Below are 14,069 nucleotides of genomic sequence, written 5' to 3'. Positions count from 1 at the left end.
GGGGGGGGGTTAGATGGCCGTACGTGCGGGGGGTGTTTAGACGGCTGTGCGTGCGGGGGGGGGTTAGATGGCCGTACGTGCGGGGGGTGTTTAGACGGCCGTGCGTGCGGGGGTGTTAGACGGCCGTGCGTGCGCGCTGTGCCGTCCTCCCCACACACAGGCTGTGAGCCAGTTTGAAAGCGATGGTCGCCCATCCACACAGGCGTTTCTGTCAGAGTCGTCACCGTGACCCTAATGGACTCTTCGGCCTCCGTTTTTACCACAGGGCCGAGTGGTTTAGTGGGGGTGGGGGCGCTGTCCCCGCAGCCAGAAGGGCGTTAGGCGCCGTCGTGCCCACGGGGCGGCCCCTCACGACTAAGGTCTGGCGAGGTGGGCGTCGGAGGACGCAGGTGGGTCCCGCCCTCTCTGTCCCCCTGTGGGGACCAGCACTCACCCAGGGGTGGCCACATCCGCCCCGTTTTCTCTCCCTTCTCTGCTCCCCGCCGGCGCCAGGGTCCGCTGAGGTGGGGGGCGGGCGGAGCAGCCCTCGACCCGTCTGGCAGGAGGCCCGCGGTTGAGGAAGGTGGTTGAACTCAGTGGGCTTCTTACTCCCCCTCCCCCCCCCCCCGAGAACCGGGGCAAATTGGTTTCCGAAACTGCGCGTTTTCCCCTCAGACCCCACGGGGACCAGGCCACTGGTCGCTCTTCTCGGGCAACCTGTTCCTCCGGCGGCTCTGCACACCGGTCGGGAGATCCCGCGGGGCCTCCCCTCGCAGTGGGGCGTTCGATGAGGTCCGCAGAGGGTCCGGCGTCCAGAGGAGAGGCGGCGGGGCCCGAGCAGCGGAAGTGGCGCTGGTGGCCGTCAGAGCGGTCCCTGCAAACGGAAACACCGTGCACGGCCCTGCGTTGCGTCCCGTGGGACCCCGCGAGGGGAGCGGCTCGGGGCAGCCCGTGTGCGGGCCCGGGAGCCAACGGGGGGCCGGTTCGGGGCAGACGAGGGCGGGACACTGGCCCCGGGGTGCATTGTCCGAGGTGGGGGCGGGGGGGCTGGTCCTGTCGCCGCAGGAACAGCGCAGCGGCCGCCTGAACAGCAGACACTTCCTGCTCCGGCCTCTGGAGGCTGGGCGTCGGGGAGGCCCGGGTGCTGAGACGCCGCTGCTCTGTCCTCACGTGCGGACGGAACAGAGGAGAGGCGTGGGGACAGAGCCGATCCCCTGATGTTGCAGCAGGAGCGGCGGGGAGGCGGCGCGGGCCGGCATGTGGTCACCGAGGACGTTCGTGTTAGGGCTGCGTCTTCCTTCTCTTCCAGGGGAGGCGACCTCTCCAGGCAGGGGAGGCGATCTCCCCGGCACAGCGGGACGGCCGCGGCCCCAGGACGGAAGGGGGGGCGGGGGAGGCGACCTCCTGGGCACAGCGGGACGGCCGGGGCCCCAGGACAGATGGGGGGGCGGGGGGGGCGACCTCCCAGGCACAGAGGACGGACGGGGCCCCAGGACGGATGGGGGGGCGGGGGGGCGACCTCCCGGGCACAGAGGGAAGGCCAGGGCCCCAGGACGGGGGGGGGTGTGTGTGGGAGGGCAGGGCGCGACCTCCCGACCTCCTGGGCACAGCGGGACGGCCAGGGCCCAAGGCCAGCTTTTGATAACACTGTGGAAGCAGCAGAGTCCACGCGACCCTAGCAGCACCTTGAAGCCGGGCTCGGGGACGGAGTGCCCGGGGGAGTCCACAGGGAGCCTGTCCCCGGAGCCACCCCGGGCCTGAGGAGGCCATGTCCCCCTGGCTGTGGGGCCGGTGGAAGCCCCGGCGCATCAGCCAAGGTGCTGGAGGCGCCTCACTGAGAGACGCGTCGGGGCTGCGTGTAGCCCCGGCCTCGGCACCCCCGGCCCTACAGCCGACTCCCGGCCCGGCCCGGCCGAGGCCCGCGGGACGCGCGCGCGGCGATCCCGTAGAGGTGCCGAGCCTCCGGCGGGGCGGGGGCGAGTCGGCCGTGGCCTGGCGGTAGGCGGCGTGCGATCTGCCACGTAGGCCTCGCTCTTGGCGAGGGTTTGAACTCCCTGTCAATTCAGTAAATGTCCGTTCTTTGATTTGGTTCCGTATCACCAGAAAAGTTAAAACCTTCCTGTTGTAAAACACTTAAATGTGGTGGCCGTAGTCCTTCCATGGACTCCGGCCGATTCCTCTGGTGCGGAGGCCACGGCATGAGGGCAGCCGGCTCGTGCCTGCCCCACCCTCACCCCTGCCACCGGTTGTCCTTGGTGCGAGCCCGCCGGGCCTGCGGCTGGGACTGGCGGAGTGAGGACTCCGTGCCCTGAGGACACTGTCCACCTTGAACAGCTAACCAGGGTATCAGGAGATGAATGGCCAGTAAGATGAGTCAACAGGCTTCTATTTTTTTGCAGAAGTTTACACCCTTAGTATTTTTTAAAGATATAAGTCATTTGAGGGTGTTATGCTGAGTGAAATAAGTCAGGCAGAGAAGGACAGATACCATATGTTTGCACGTATAGGAGGATTAGGGGGAGAAGAAGGGGAAAAATGGTGGGGGAGGGAGGGAGGCAAACCATGAGAGACTCTTGAATTCGAGAGCAAACTGAGGGCAGATGGAGGGGAGGGGGGATGGGCATGGGGGAGGGCACTTGTGGGGATGAGCACTGGGTGTTATACGGAAACCAACTTGACAATAAACTATTAAAAAATATATATATATCAGTCACATAGCACAATATCCACTATTTATATCTTTATTTGCGAGAGCACAAGCAGTGGAGGGGAAGAGAGAGAGGGACAGAGGATCTGAAGTGGCTTCTGAGCTGTCAGCACAGACCCCTACGTGGGGCCTGAACTCGGACACATGAGATCATGACCTGAGCTGAAGTCAGACGCTTAACCAGCCGAGCCCCGAGATCCACTATTGAAAATGATTGCCTACTCGAGTGGTTTGTGATGTTTTCACGGTGCCGTGCAGCCCTCAGTGTCCAGTCCCAGAGCGCTTCCGTCACAGCAGTGAGGCCGCAGTCCCCGGCCCGGCCCACGGGCCCCCCTCCCGTGTCTGGGCCCTGCAGCTCCACCCGCCCCATGAGGATGAATCCGCACACGGTGTGGCCTCTGCGTCCGCGTGCCTCACCTCATGTCCTGTCCTCCAGGCTCGCGCAGGCTGTAACAGGTGTCAGCCCTCCCGTCTGTGCTGTTCTGAGGTCCCACACTGTGACCCTCGCCCCGTCAGCAGCGGGGGGCAGGGGGCTCCACCTCAGAGCCGCTGTGAACAATGCTGACAGGAGCCTTCAGCACAGCGCTCGTTCTCGGGGCTTCAGCTGCACGGGGATGCTGTGTCCTGTGGTCACACCGTGTGAAACCCTGGGGTACCTTCTCGGAAGATGCCCCACATTATGCCCCACCAGCCCTGCATAAGGGAGGCCAGTGTAACGTCCTAGGTGAGAGTTCATTTTGTAGCCTAGAAATTTCTATAAATATTTTCTGCGAATTCTTTTTGTTGTATATTTTCTTTTCTTAATTTTTTTAAGTGTTTGTTTATTTTTGAGAGAGAAACAGAGTGCAAGCAGGGGAGGGACAGAGAGAGAGAGAGAGGGAGACATAGAATCCGAAGCAGGCTCCAGGCTCTGAGCTGTCAGCACAGAGCCCAATGTGGGGCTTGAATGAACTGTGAGATCATGACCTGAGCCAAAGTCAGATGCTCAACCGACTGAGCCCTCAGGTGCCCTTGTTGTATATTTTCTAATGTTGAATTGTGACACCAAGTTTATTTTTATCATTAGTATTTACTGACAGCAACTGGTCTTTTTTTAAACAATGGGTTTCACTGGTGATAAACAAATGTATCACAGCTGTTCGGGTTTCCGTTTTGGGGTATATATGATGAAAACATACCCATTTCTCAGAAGTCAGAAACCTACAGCCGACAAATGACTGTCAGGTTAACTCACTTGTGTGTGTTCACCCGGCATTTCTCCCTCGGAACCATCAGCCACATGTCCCCTCTGGCCACAGCGCTGTCCTGGGGAGGTTGGAGGGTCAGGAAGTTGGGGAGGCGTGGAGTCACTGTGAGGCAACCCAGAGCCGGTGGGGAGACGCCAGGAGGCCTGGGTGCCGGCCCCAGGGCAGCCCTGTTCGGGCAGGGACTGGTTCAAACAAGGGAGGGTGCACGGGAGCACCGTCTTTGGGGCCAAGGAGGACAGGGCGCCTTCCCCCGAGTCCTGGGGCACGCACATCGCACACCGGAACGTGGTGTCAGTGGGAATGCCCCATGCTCACAGAGTCCATACAGATGGGGGAGGGCACGGGAGGGGTGTGTCAGCCAGTGACCCAGGAGTCCCAGGGCGACAGGCAGGGGTCGGGATAGATGCAGAGTCCCAAGTGGCCCAGCACACACGTTCCCGTCTGCAGTGAGCAAGGCTGGTGGCTTTGGAATGACTGCATATGTGATGTCACCCGATCTTCACTTTAACTTTAGGAAGTCGGTCACGCACCAGGCATCTCAAGTGCGAGTCTTGAGCTGTATCAATCCAGTGTTTGTGATTTCAGCTCCACACACCCCTTTCCTGCAGCTGCCTGGAGTGGGGTGGCGGGGCGTTCACGCCACATCACGCCTTGATGGCTGGCTGCCGTGGCTGTGGCAGATCGGCTGTGCCGTCCTCAGCACCCCCTCTTCAGGCACCCAGACAGTCACATGCCAGGACCTGGGATCTGCTCAGGGACCCCTGGGGGCTCCTTAGGGTAAAGCCTGGATGCCTGCTTCTTGTGGCTGGTGCACTTCACGTGGTCAGGTGTTTGTCTCTGCGTGGCCCCACCATAAAAGTTAACAGACTAGAGGTCTGCGTCACACACAGGAGCTGCATGTGATTGTATCATGGCCAAAACTGTTTGGGATCCGATTGTCAGAATCTCGCATCCGCTTTGACGCTGTTCTCAGACATTGCGAACAGCAGGAAAGCTCTCTCCTTTCCCTCAGAAATTCTCCGTCGGTGTGAAGGTCTGTGAATTCATCTTGGGTTTGTGGAGCCGTTCACAGCTCTGGTCACCCGGCCCGTGGAGGACGGGGACGTACCCCTTTCCCAGACCCAGGTGCTGAGTGTGGCCCGGCGAGTAACGGGCAGAATCCCTCTGATTTTCTCCCTCTATGAACTGACGGTTGGTAGTAACTCCCACAGAAGTGTGTATTTTGAAGCAGTGGATAAAACATTTACAAGGCATTTGGTTCAGTTCTCAAGAAATTATAAGGATGTTCATGATGGTGTGACCAACACAGGCTCGTCTCTCTGTCCCTGCCCGTGGCCACCTCACGCCCCAGACCCACAGGGTGAGGGCCCCGATGCAGGCGGCTGGCAGGTTTGGGCACCGAGCGGTGAGGGAATAGACCTGCTCAGTTCCAGCCATTTATTATCAGGAGCCTCAGATTTTTCTCTATTTCCAGGAAAGTCAGAAACTGGGTTTTTAATGCAATGTCTTGGTTTTTCTCAAGCAAAACTGATCTGTAGGTCAGATTCAACTTTACCTTGCAGTTTGGTGTCTCTCCCTAAAGTGATTGATTCCCACCAACTGGCTGCCGCGGTGCCCAGGGCGCCTCCACTCAGAAGGAGGGGATGGAGGTCGCTTAGCCCCGCCTCTGCTTCCAGAAGAGGAAACCTTAGCTCAGAGTGGCTCCTGGCAGACCCCGGGTGGGGTTCTGCGTTCCCGGCCCCAAACCTCTGCATCCTGCATAGACACGGGCGTTTTGTCTTCAGATCCCCTGTGCAGAAGCGTACCTGGTTTGTCTTTATAGGATCCACTGATGCAGTTTGCAGAGACCAGGAAGTGAGAAAATGTCAAACAAATAAGCAGTCTGAAAATTGAAAACAGAAAGTCAGGAATAGTGTTTCGAAGATTCTGATGTGATCTTGGATCCCAGGTGTGAGACGTCCCCAAGGACCGGGGCTGACATCCCTCTGGTGCCGTGTGGGCGCGGGCTCTGGACCCCCGCGGCACATTCCCCCGTGAGCTGGGCCGTCCTCCCGCCTTCTGCCCATCTCTGGTTGAGGCCAGATGAGGTGAGGCGGCCCCAGGACAGCAGGGGACGGAGGGCTTCGCGTGCTGGACAGGCCTGTGGTCCTGGGGGGCCTCCCGGCGCCTGGGGAGGACAGGCTGTCTACCAGGGGACCCCTGCCCGCGCTGTGTCTGAGTGACCGTCTCTGCCCATCTGCAGGGTCCCCAGAGCCATCCGGTGACCGCGGCAGCGGGACCCCCTCTCCTCTGTTCGACAGCGGTCTGCACCTGAACGGCCACCCCAACAGCACAGTAAGTGCGCTTCTCTTACCCTAACCCAGCAGGAATGTCTGTCCCGCGCGGCCCAGAATTACAGCATCGCGTGAGGTGACAGGTTCAGCAGGAAGGACGTGCGCAGGACGGAGGACGCCGATGCTTGCCGTCCACTCCCCGGCGGGAGGCCTCGGCGCCGGAAGTCGGATGCTGTGGCCATGGCCCATCCCAGTGGGCGGGCGGGCTCGGCTCCGAGGCGGGACTCAGCCCTGCTCCCATGGCCTGACCGGCCCCAGGGAGGACGCCCCGCGGGGTCACCTGTGCTGTGCGCGTGCAGGGCGTTTTCCTCCCGCTCCAGATCCCCTGTTCCCCCAAAACCGCAGCGGAGCAGAGCGGGGGGGGCTTGGGGGGGCCCCTGGCAGGGACCCAGACCCTGGGCAGTGGGCCTGCCTCAGCCTCCTTCCAGAGGGTGGAAACTCCACTGGCGTTAGAGCACGTGGATCAGAATCCCATGGTGGACTGAAAACGTGTTACTGGAAACCGACGCCCCTGCGCTCCTCAGAGGAGCAGCTGCGGGAGTGCAGGAGAGCCGAGGGAAAGGTAACATTCAGACAGTAACATTCTTAAAACATCGCTTTTCATTTTTACATTAAAGAAATGTTTGTTTATTTATTTTGAAAGAGAGACAGAGAAGGGAAGGGGCAGAGAGAGGGGGAGAGAGAGTCCCAAGCTGGCAGCACCAAGCCCATCCCGGGGCTCAAACCCATGAGCCCTGAGATAATGACCTGGGCTGAAATCAAGAGTCGGAGGCTTAACTGACTGACCCACCCAGGCGCCCCAATCTTCTTTAATATTTTTAAACAGGGCTTATTTTTTTCTTTTTTGATTGACTTCAGCAGAAGATTGTTCATTTGGCTGCTCTTTCCAACTTTTTGTTTCAGAGACCCGCATACTGCCAATTTCTACTCATTTTTGTTACCTCATCCTTTTGATTTTGTTTGCGTTTTTGTGCTTTCTTCTTTCTTACCATCCAGTCTGACAGGCTGTGCCCCATGGGAGTGTGTGGTGACTCCCGACGTGTGCTCGAGCTCCGATTTGATCACGGGCTTTGAATTTCTATTGGTTCCCCCTTTACTGTGTTCCTTTTCTTCTTGACTTTCAAATTATTCTGGTTAAATTTTTCATGTGTTTTCCTTCTAAAATTCTCCTCTGCCCGTTAGAAATGTTTATGCTCCGTTTACATTTACTTAGAGGTAACCCTTGAAATTTTGCCAAATGTATACTTTGTATACACGATAGGAAGACACAGCATCTTGAGCTTCTTCTGGAAGGTGCGAGGACCTTGTAACACCCGAGCTGAGCTCTCTCCGGATTGACCACCGGCTGCAGCTCTGTGTTTCAAGTCATGACGTTTCAGGGTGCTCTGCACGGAAAAGTATCCAGAGTTCTGTTCTCGCCATGACTTATGCCTCCAGCCTCCTTGTTTTAAAACGGTTATTTTCTCTACACTTGAACATATTTCCAGAGTCTGTGGTCACTACTGTTGATGCCGGGAAGTTTTCTCTCCACGTGGCTGCGGGTCCGCGCTCTTTTTCTGGGCAGCTTACAGACCTCTCTTTGGTCTTTGACGCCCGAGATTTCCAGATCTGAGCCGTCAGCCTTCATCTGCACACGTGGCACCTCTGTCCCCTGGGGTGGTGCTGACGGCGGCACTGTGCCCTGAACCCAACCCCACACCTGCGTGTGCAGGTGCACACGTGTGGGTGTGAGTGTGCTCATGTGGGCATGCATGTGTGTGTGGGTTCTCAGGTGTGCATGTGTGGGTTCACCTGTGTGTAAGTGTGTACGTGCTGGTGCACACATGTCGGTGTGTGTGCGCGCGCATGTGGGCGTGCGTTCTCAGGTGTGCATGTATGGGTGTGGGTTCACCTGCATGTGCGAGTGAGTGTGCGGGTGCACACGTGTGGGTGTACGTGGGCATGTGCGTGCGGGCATGTGGGTGTATGTGGGAGTGCATGGGTGTGCATGTGTGGGTGTGGGTTCACCTGTGTGTATGTGCGTGTGCACACGTGAGTGGGTGTACATGGTTGTGTGTGGGTGTGCATGTGTGGGTTCACCTGCGTGTGCATGTGAGTGTGCATGTGTGGGTGCACACATCTGGGTGTGCCTGGGTGTGCATGTGGGTGTGTGTTCTCGGGTGTGCATGTATGGGTGTGGGTTCACCTGTGTGAGTGTGTGGGTGTGGGTGCACACACGTGGGTGGGTGTACACTCCTATGGGGGTGCATGGGCATGTGTGTGTGTGGGTGTGCATGCATGTGCATGTGTGGATTCACCTGTGTGTGCTGGTGTGCACGTGTGGTTGCACACACGTGGGTGGATGTACACGGGCATGTGTGTGTGCGGCGTGTGGGTGTGTATGTGTGGGTTCACCTGTGTGTGCTGGTGTGCATGTGTGGTTGCACACACGTGGGTGGGTGTACACTCCTGTGGGTGTACGTGGGCATGTGTGTGCAGGCATGTGGGCATGCGTGGGTGTGCATGGGTGTGCATGTGGGTGTGTGTTCTCGGGTGTGTAGGTGTGGGTTCACCTGTGTATGCATGTGTGGGTGTGTGAGTGCTCATGTGGATATGTGTGTGTGTGCGCAGGCGGCCTAGACACTACCACGCCACGGAGACCAGCCCACAAGAAAAGTTTCAGAAGCCCCCACATCACAGTCACTACAGAGAAGCTGAAGGGAAAATGACACTATAGACAGAGCAGAGTCACCGAGTCTGTCGTTGAGATGAGCGTGAAGCCCGCCCTGTGTCAGCGTGATTACGGGGTTTAAAGTGAGGAAGACGAGAGCATCGAGTGTGAGCACTGTTGACAAGGGCCCCTGATGCTGCAGTCAAAATAATTCGTCACCAGACACGTTGCACACCCACCTGAAATTACAAACTGACAGTAGGTTAATTGCACGGTTATGGAAACATCTCTCCTTTATAAAAACCTCTCGGAGCCATGCCGCGAACTCGGAGGTGACATTTCAGTCTGGCTTTTCCACCTCTCGCCCCTCCTTGCTGAATCTCTGACGCTGAGAGAGCAGTGTCTCAAGGTTCTTCATTTTTAGAAGTTCAGATTTAAAATTCCACGCTGGTGTTTGGAGGGGAACCAAAGTGCAGGTGACAGCTTGCTTCATACCCACTGTTGGGTCTTCTGCGTAGGAAAAAGCAGTTTATTCAGAGGATCCTAGTTTTCTTTATCTTTCTCCCCATTGTTTTAGGAGCATATGTGATGTGTGTCTTGCTTGCCACAGAAAGAAGTGTTGATAAAAGTCTTCCATACATTTTGTTCTAGTCAATTTAACTTCTAAAAGCACTAATTTTATGGCACAAGGTCATAATATTCTGGTAAGGGAAGGAGTATTTTCAAAGCCTGTCTCTTTAGGGAGGTGCAAGGATGGCAGGAAGCAACCGGAGGGGACCCATCCGCGCCATCCCCTCCAGATGCACAGGTTTCATCCTGTGACCCCCTGGGGCCATGAATGTCACGTACATTTCACAGACTTAAAGTGTAGGGTAATTGGAACTTTTCCCAGAAACCTCTCTTTCTTAAATCACCTATAGGCTGTGAGGCCCCACAGCATTCCCACCGACCAAGTCACCCTGCTCCGCCCAGCTGTGGCCCCTCCCCAGGCACCACACGGGCCCGGCGTCACTACGTGCAGGACCAGGTCCCGCCCTGCCCCTTATGGCTGTTGCGTCACAGTCTGAGGTCAGATTAGAACATGCACACATACCTCCAGCAGGTTGGTCAAGGTAGAGATTCTAAACGTGTGACCCATAGGCACGTTGGTCTCCTGGGCAGCACACTTGTTTTTAATTGAATACTAAGTGGTGAATGTTCCGCCGCTTGCTAGCCTTTGAGTCTTTCCTAGGTTTAATAATTACCTTTATTCCTCAATATCAGAAAGAAACCCAAGTCCCATCACAGAGCTTCTCTAAGAATAACACTGGTCATCATGATCCGCCACGGGGAAGTGTATTCTGAAGAGCCACGTAAAATAAAGTTTGGATTTGGTGTCTGTTGGCTGTGGTCTATATAGCTGAAATTCTTCATGTATTTTATTTTTATTTATTTCTGGAAGAGAGAGAGAGAGCGTGAGCAGGGGAGGGTCAGAGAGAGGGGGAGACACAGAATCTGAAGCAAGCTCCAGGCTCTGAGCTGTCAGCACAGAGCCCGACGTGTGGCTCGAACCCACAAGCCGTGAGATCATGACCTGAGCTGAAGTCGGACACTCTACCAACTGAGCCACCCAGGTGCCCCTAACTGAAATTCTGCACACCGCCTTCTTGGGAACCTGCAGTGAATGACTGCTTCATAATCACTGGCTCGGTGTTAGGTCAGAAAATCCAATATCTAGAACTTCAGTAGTGCCGCCAAACACTTGCTGTCTGTTCTAGTGACTTCGTGGTTAATTTCATTGAAAGGAACGTGGAAGACAGCTGGCTGCTGTGGACTCTAACCTTGAGCCCCCGATGGGGGCCCCGAGCTGAATGCAGATGGCCCCTGAGCAGGCGAGAAGCATTCTGCTCTGGCATGAAAATGTTGAGAATCATTTTAATTATTTAATTGAAAATATTTCAAATTACAATGAATGTTTCCGTTTTAAAAATTACATTTAGATTATGGATTGAATGACACTTAATCAGCCTACAAACCTGGACGTTTTTAAAGACACGTCTCCCCAGTAACAGACAAAGTGCATGGGGCTCAGAGCCTCCTACGTGGCGGGCCTGCCACGCGCGAGTGCAGTTTTCTGATGCGTGTCAGAGCACGTGCAGCACCGGAGTAACGGAGATCGCACAGCCGTATCTAAGTACCTGTACAGCCTGAGTCTCAGAGGAGGGAACCCAGGAGTTTATCTTTTACAAACTCCCTTTCTGATTTACATGCACCGTGACCTTTTCAAGTCCTCACACGAGACACTGGGTGTGCGAAGTAAGAGAAAGCAGCTGTTGGCACAGCCCTGCCGTCCAGCACGGGCTCTGAGAAGATCCGTGAGCACAGAAAGAACAGGTCCGCACAGTGTGTCTCCTGCAAGACAACCACTGCACTAACCAGAAGAAGCGAGTTTCTTGTTCTCAGGTGCTGGGCAGCCAGCCGTCTGAGCCATGACTGTGAGCCATGACGGAGGGGACACCACACGGTGAGCACCACCTGGGACGAGACAGAGGCAGGGATGCGGGGCTTCTGAATCAGCTAGAAGCTGTGGGGCAGGGCAGCGGGGTGCCCAGAAGGAGGTGGCGTTGGGAGCTGGGAGTGTGCACATGTAGATTCTCCACAAGTCCTTGGCTGAATGCCGTGGAGAGCGCGGTAGGTGGTAAATATGTGCGTGTGTGTATGTCTGTGCTTCCTTCTCTGATTTTCCTTTAAAGTTAAACGATAGTTCAGAGGACAGAATGATACCCCAGTGACGTGGTGGTGGTGATGTAGATGGACATGAGAGACACGGCAAGAATAGCACCCAGGGTGGGGGCCAGGCACCCTGAGCTGCTCTGCTGTGAGATCCTGACACTTGTGAAGTGAGGTGTGGGAAGGAGGATGTATCAGATACAAGGTTTGAAGCAATGCAGTATTGACTCAGAGTCGAAACTGATAAATTAAGAATGTGTATTATGATCCGTATAGCCAATGAGGAGATAAAAAAGAATAATGAAAAAAATTAACTAACCCCTAAAAGAATATGTTCAGTGAAGTAGGAGAAAGCCCAAGAGGAACAAATAACAAATTAGCAATACATAATTAAACCCAGTGACATGAGAATTATATTAAATGTAAACAAACTAAACATTCCAATTAAAACAGAAATTATCAGACTGATTAGAAAGATCCAATTCTGTTTACCACAGGAAATATTATTTAAATATAAAGATACAGGTAGAGAGTAAAAAGAGTAGAGAATATGTATTTTATAGACAGCAACCAAAAAAGCTGGCTTTGTTAATGTCTGACCAAGTAGTCTTCAAGATAAGGAGTGTCTAAAAAACAAAGAAATGTTTCATTGTGATTAAAGAATCAGTTCATCAGGAAAACATTATAATCCTAAATATGGTATGCACCCAGTAATAGAGCTTCCAAATACATGAACCAAAACCTGATAGAAATGAGAATTGGACAACCCATTATCATATTTGGAGATTTTAATAGTCTTTGTGCAGAAGTTGATACAATGTGTAGACAAAACAGCAGTAAAGACAGAAAGGACATAATCAACCTTATGAATCAACTGGAACCTAACTGCCTTTTGCAGGGAACACACCGAAAGCCGGCAGGGTGAATATGGAACGTTCACCAAGGTCACATGCAGGGCTGCAAGGCACTATTCAGGACTGTAAACTCAACTATTTTGTAACTGGTGAATTATGTCAAGAAATAATATGTGACCTCCACAGGTTTTCAGAAAATAGAGGAAGATGAAATGTATCCCCCTAATTCTGTGAGGCCAGGATTATACAGATACCAGAACCTTTCAATGACATTATAAGTAACAGACATTACTGACAGTAACCCTCACGAATGCAGATGCAAAAGTGGTCATCAACAAGTGAAAACATCCAGAGGGAACCGCATGGTGAGCAAGTGAGGTTTGCCCCAGCAGCACAAGCCGCACGTCATGCAAAGACAAGACGTAACTGACCACACAGTCAGTGTGTTTATAATGTCCTCCAACTGGAAGGAGCCAGGACCTCCTTTGGTGAGTGGATGGAAAATGCAGGCACATGCAAACAGCAGAAGACAACTCACTGATGGAAGTGCATCATCTGGGATACATCTCACACTTTTCCTGCTGAATGAAGCCTTGTGCAGATGCTTCCTGCGTGATCCTATTTGTAGAAGTTCTAAGAGTCAACACTAATGTAGCTGATCTGACAGAAATCAGGTCGCTGACTGCCATGGCTGGAGGGCAGGAATTGCCTACAGCTGCCACAGGGAACTTTATGGGGGACAAGGCTTGTGGGATGTGGATGGGGCAGAATTAGCCTGTGTCATGATTTAGGTTCTGGTGACTTGGGGTGTATCTGTCAAAACTGGTCAAACTGTGCTCCTCCATTAGTACATGTTGTAGGTAGCTCAGGCCTCAATACCGTTCAGTGAAACAGAAGGATGAAGTGCAAGGCCCACAGCCCCCCCAGTGAGGCCCACAGCCCCCCAGCGAGGCCCACAGCCCCACAGCGAGGCCCCCAGCCCCCCAGCGAGGCCCCCAGCCCCCCAGCGAGGCCCCCAGCCCCCCAGCACGGCCCCCAGCCCCCCAGCGAGGCCCCCAGCCCCCCAGCACGGCCCCCAGCCCCCCAGCGAGGCCCCCAGCCCCCCAGCGAGGCCCACAGCCCCCCAGCGAGGCCCACAGCCCCCCAGCACGGCCCACAGCCCCCCAGCACGGCCCACAGCCCCCCAGCACGGCCTAGTCATCCAGAGCAGGAGTAAGACAGCAACACCTACAAAGTTGCTTTCAAATCTTTTATTTAAACATAAAGTATTAAGACAGCTAGTATTTTTTTTTTTCTTAAAAAAAAACACAAAACCAATGACTCGGGGCATCTACTTGGCTTAGTCAGTGAAGTGGTTTACTCTTGATTTAGACTCAGGTCATGACCTCATGGTTCATGAGTTTGAACCCCGCATTGGGCTCTGCACCGACAGCACAGAGCCTGCTTGGGTTCTCTCTCTCCCTCTGTCCCTCCTGCACATGTGCTCTCCCCACCCCCCAAAATAAATTAATAAGCCTTTAAGCAAATGACTTGAAGACGTACTCCGGCGTACAGCAGAGTTGAAGACATGGCATTGGTGGGGTCGGCGCA

At 54.8% G+C, this 14,069-nt stretch overlaps 1 protein-coding gene across 1 annotated transcript in view; it reads left to right on the top strand.

Annotated features, from left to right (window-relative positions):
- SNTG2 (syntrophin gamma 2) overlaps nucleotides 1-14,069 on the top strand; it is a 113,772-nt gene that overhangs the window by 38,426 nt on the left and 61,277 nt on the right. The window contains 1 exon segment of the mRNA XM_039256006.1: nucleotides 6,176-6,267. Within this exon segment, the coding sequence (XP_039111937.1) occupies nucleotides 6,176-6,267 (92 nt within the window).

Source organism: Hyaena hyaena, unplaced genomic scaffold (genome assembly GCF_003009895.1).
Source record: "Hyaena hyaena isolate Hyena2069 unplaced genomic scaffold, ASM300989v1 scaffold_552, whole genome shotgun sequence".
Taxonomy (NCBI): Eukaryota; Metazoa; Chordata; class Mammalia; order Carnivora; family Hyaenidae; genus Hyaena; species Hyaena hyaena.
This window is presented reverse-complemented; position numbering and strand designations above follow the sequence as displayed.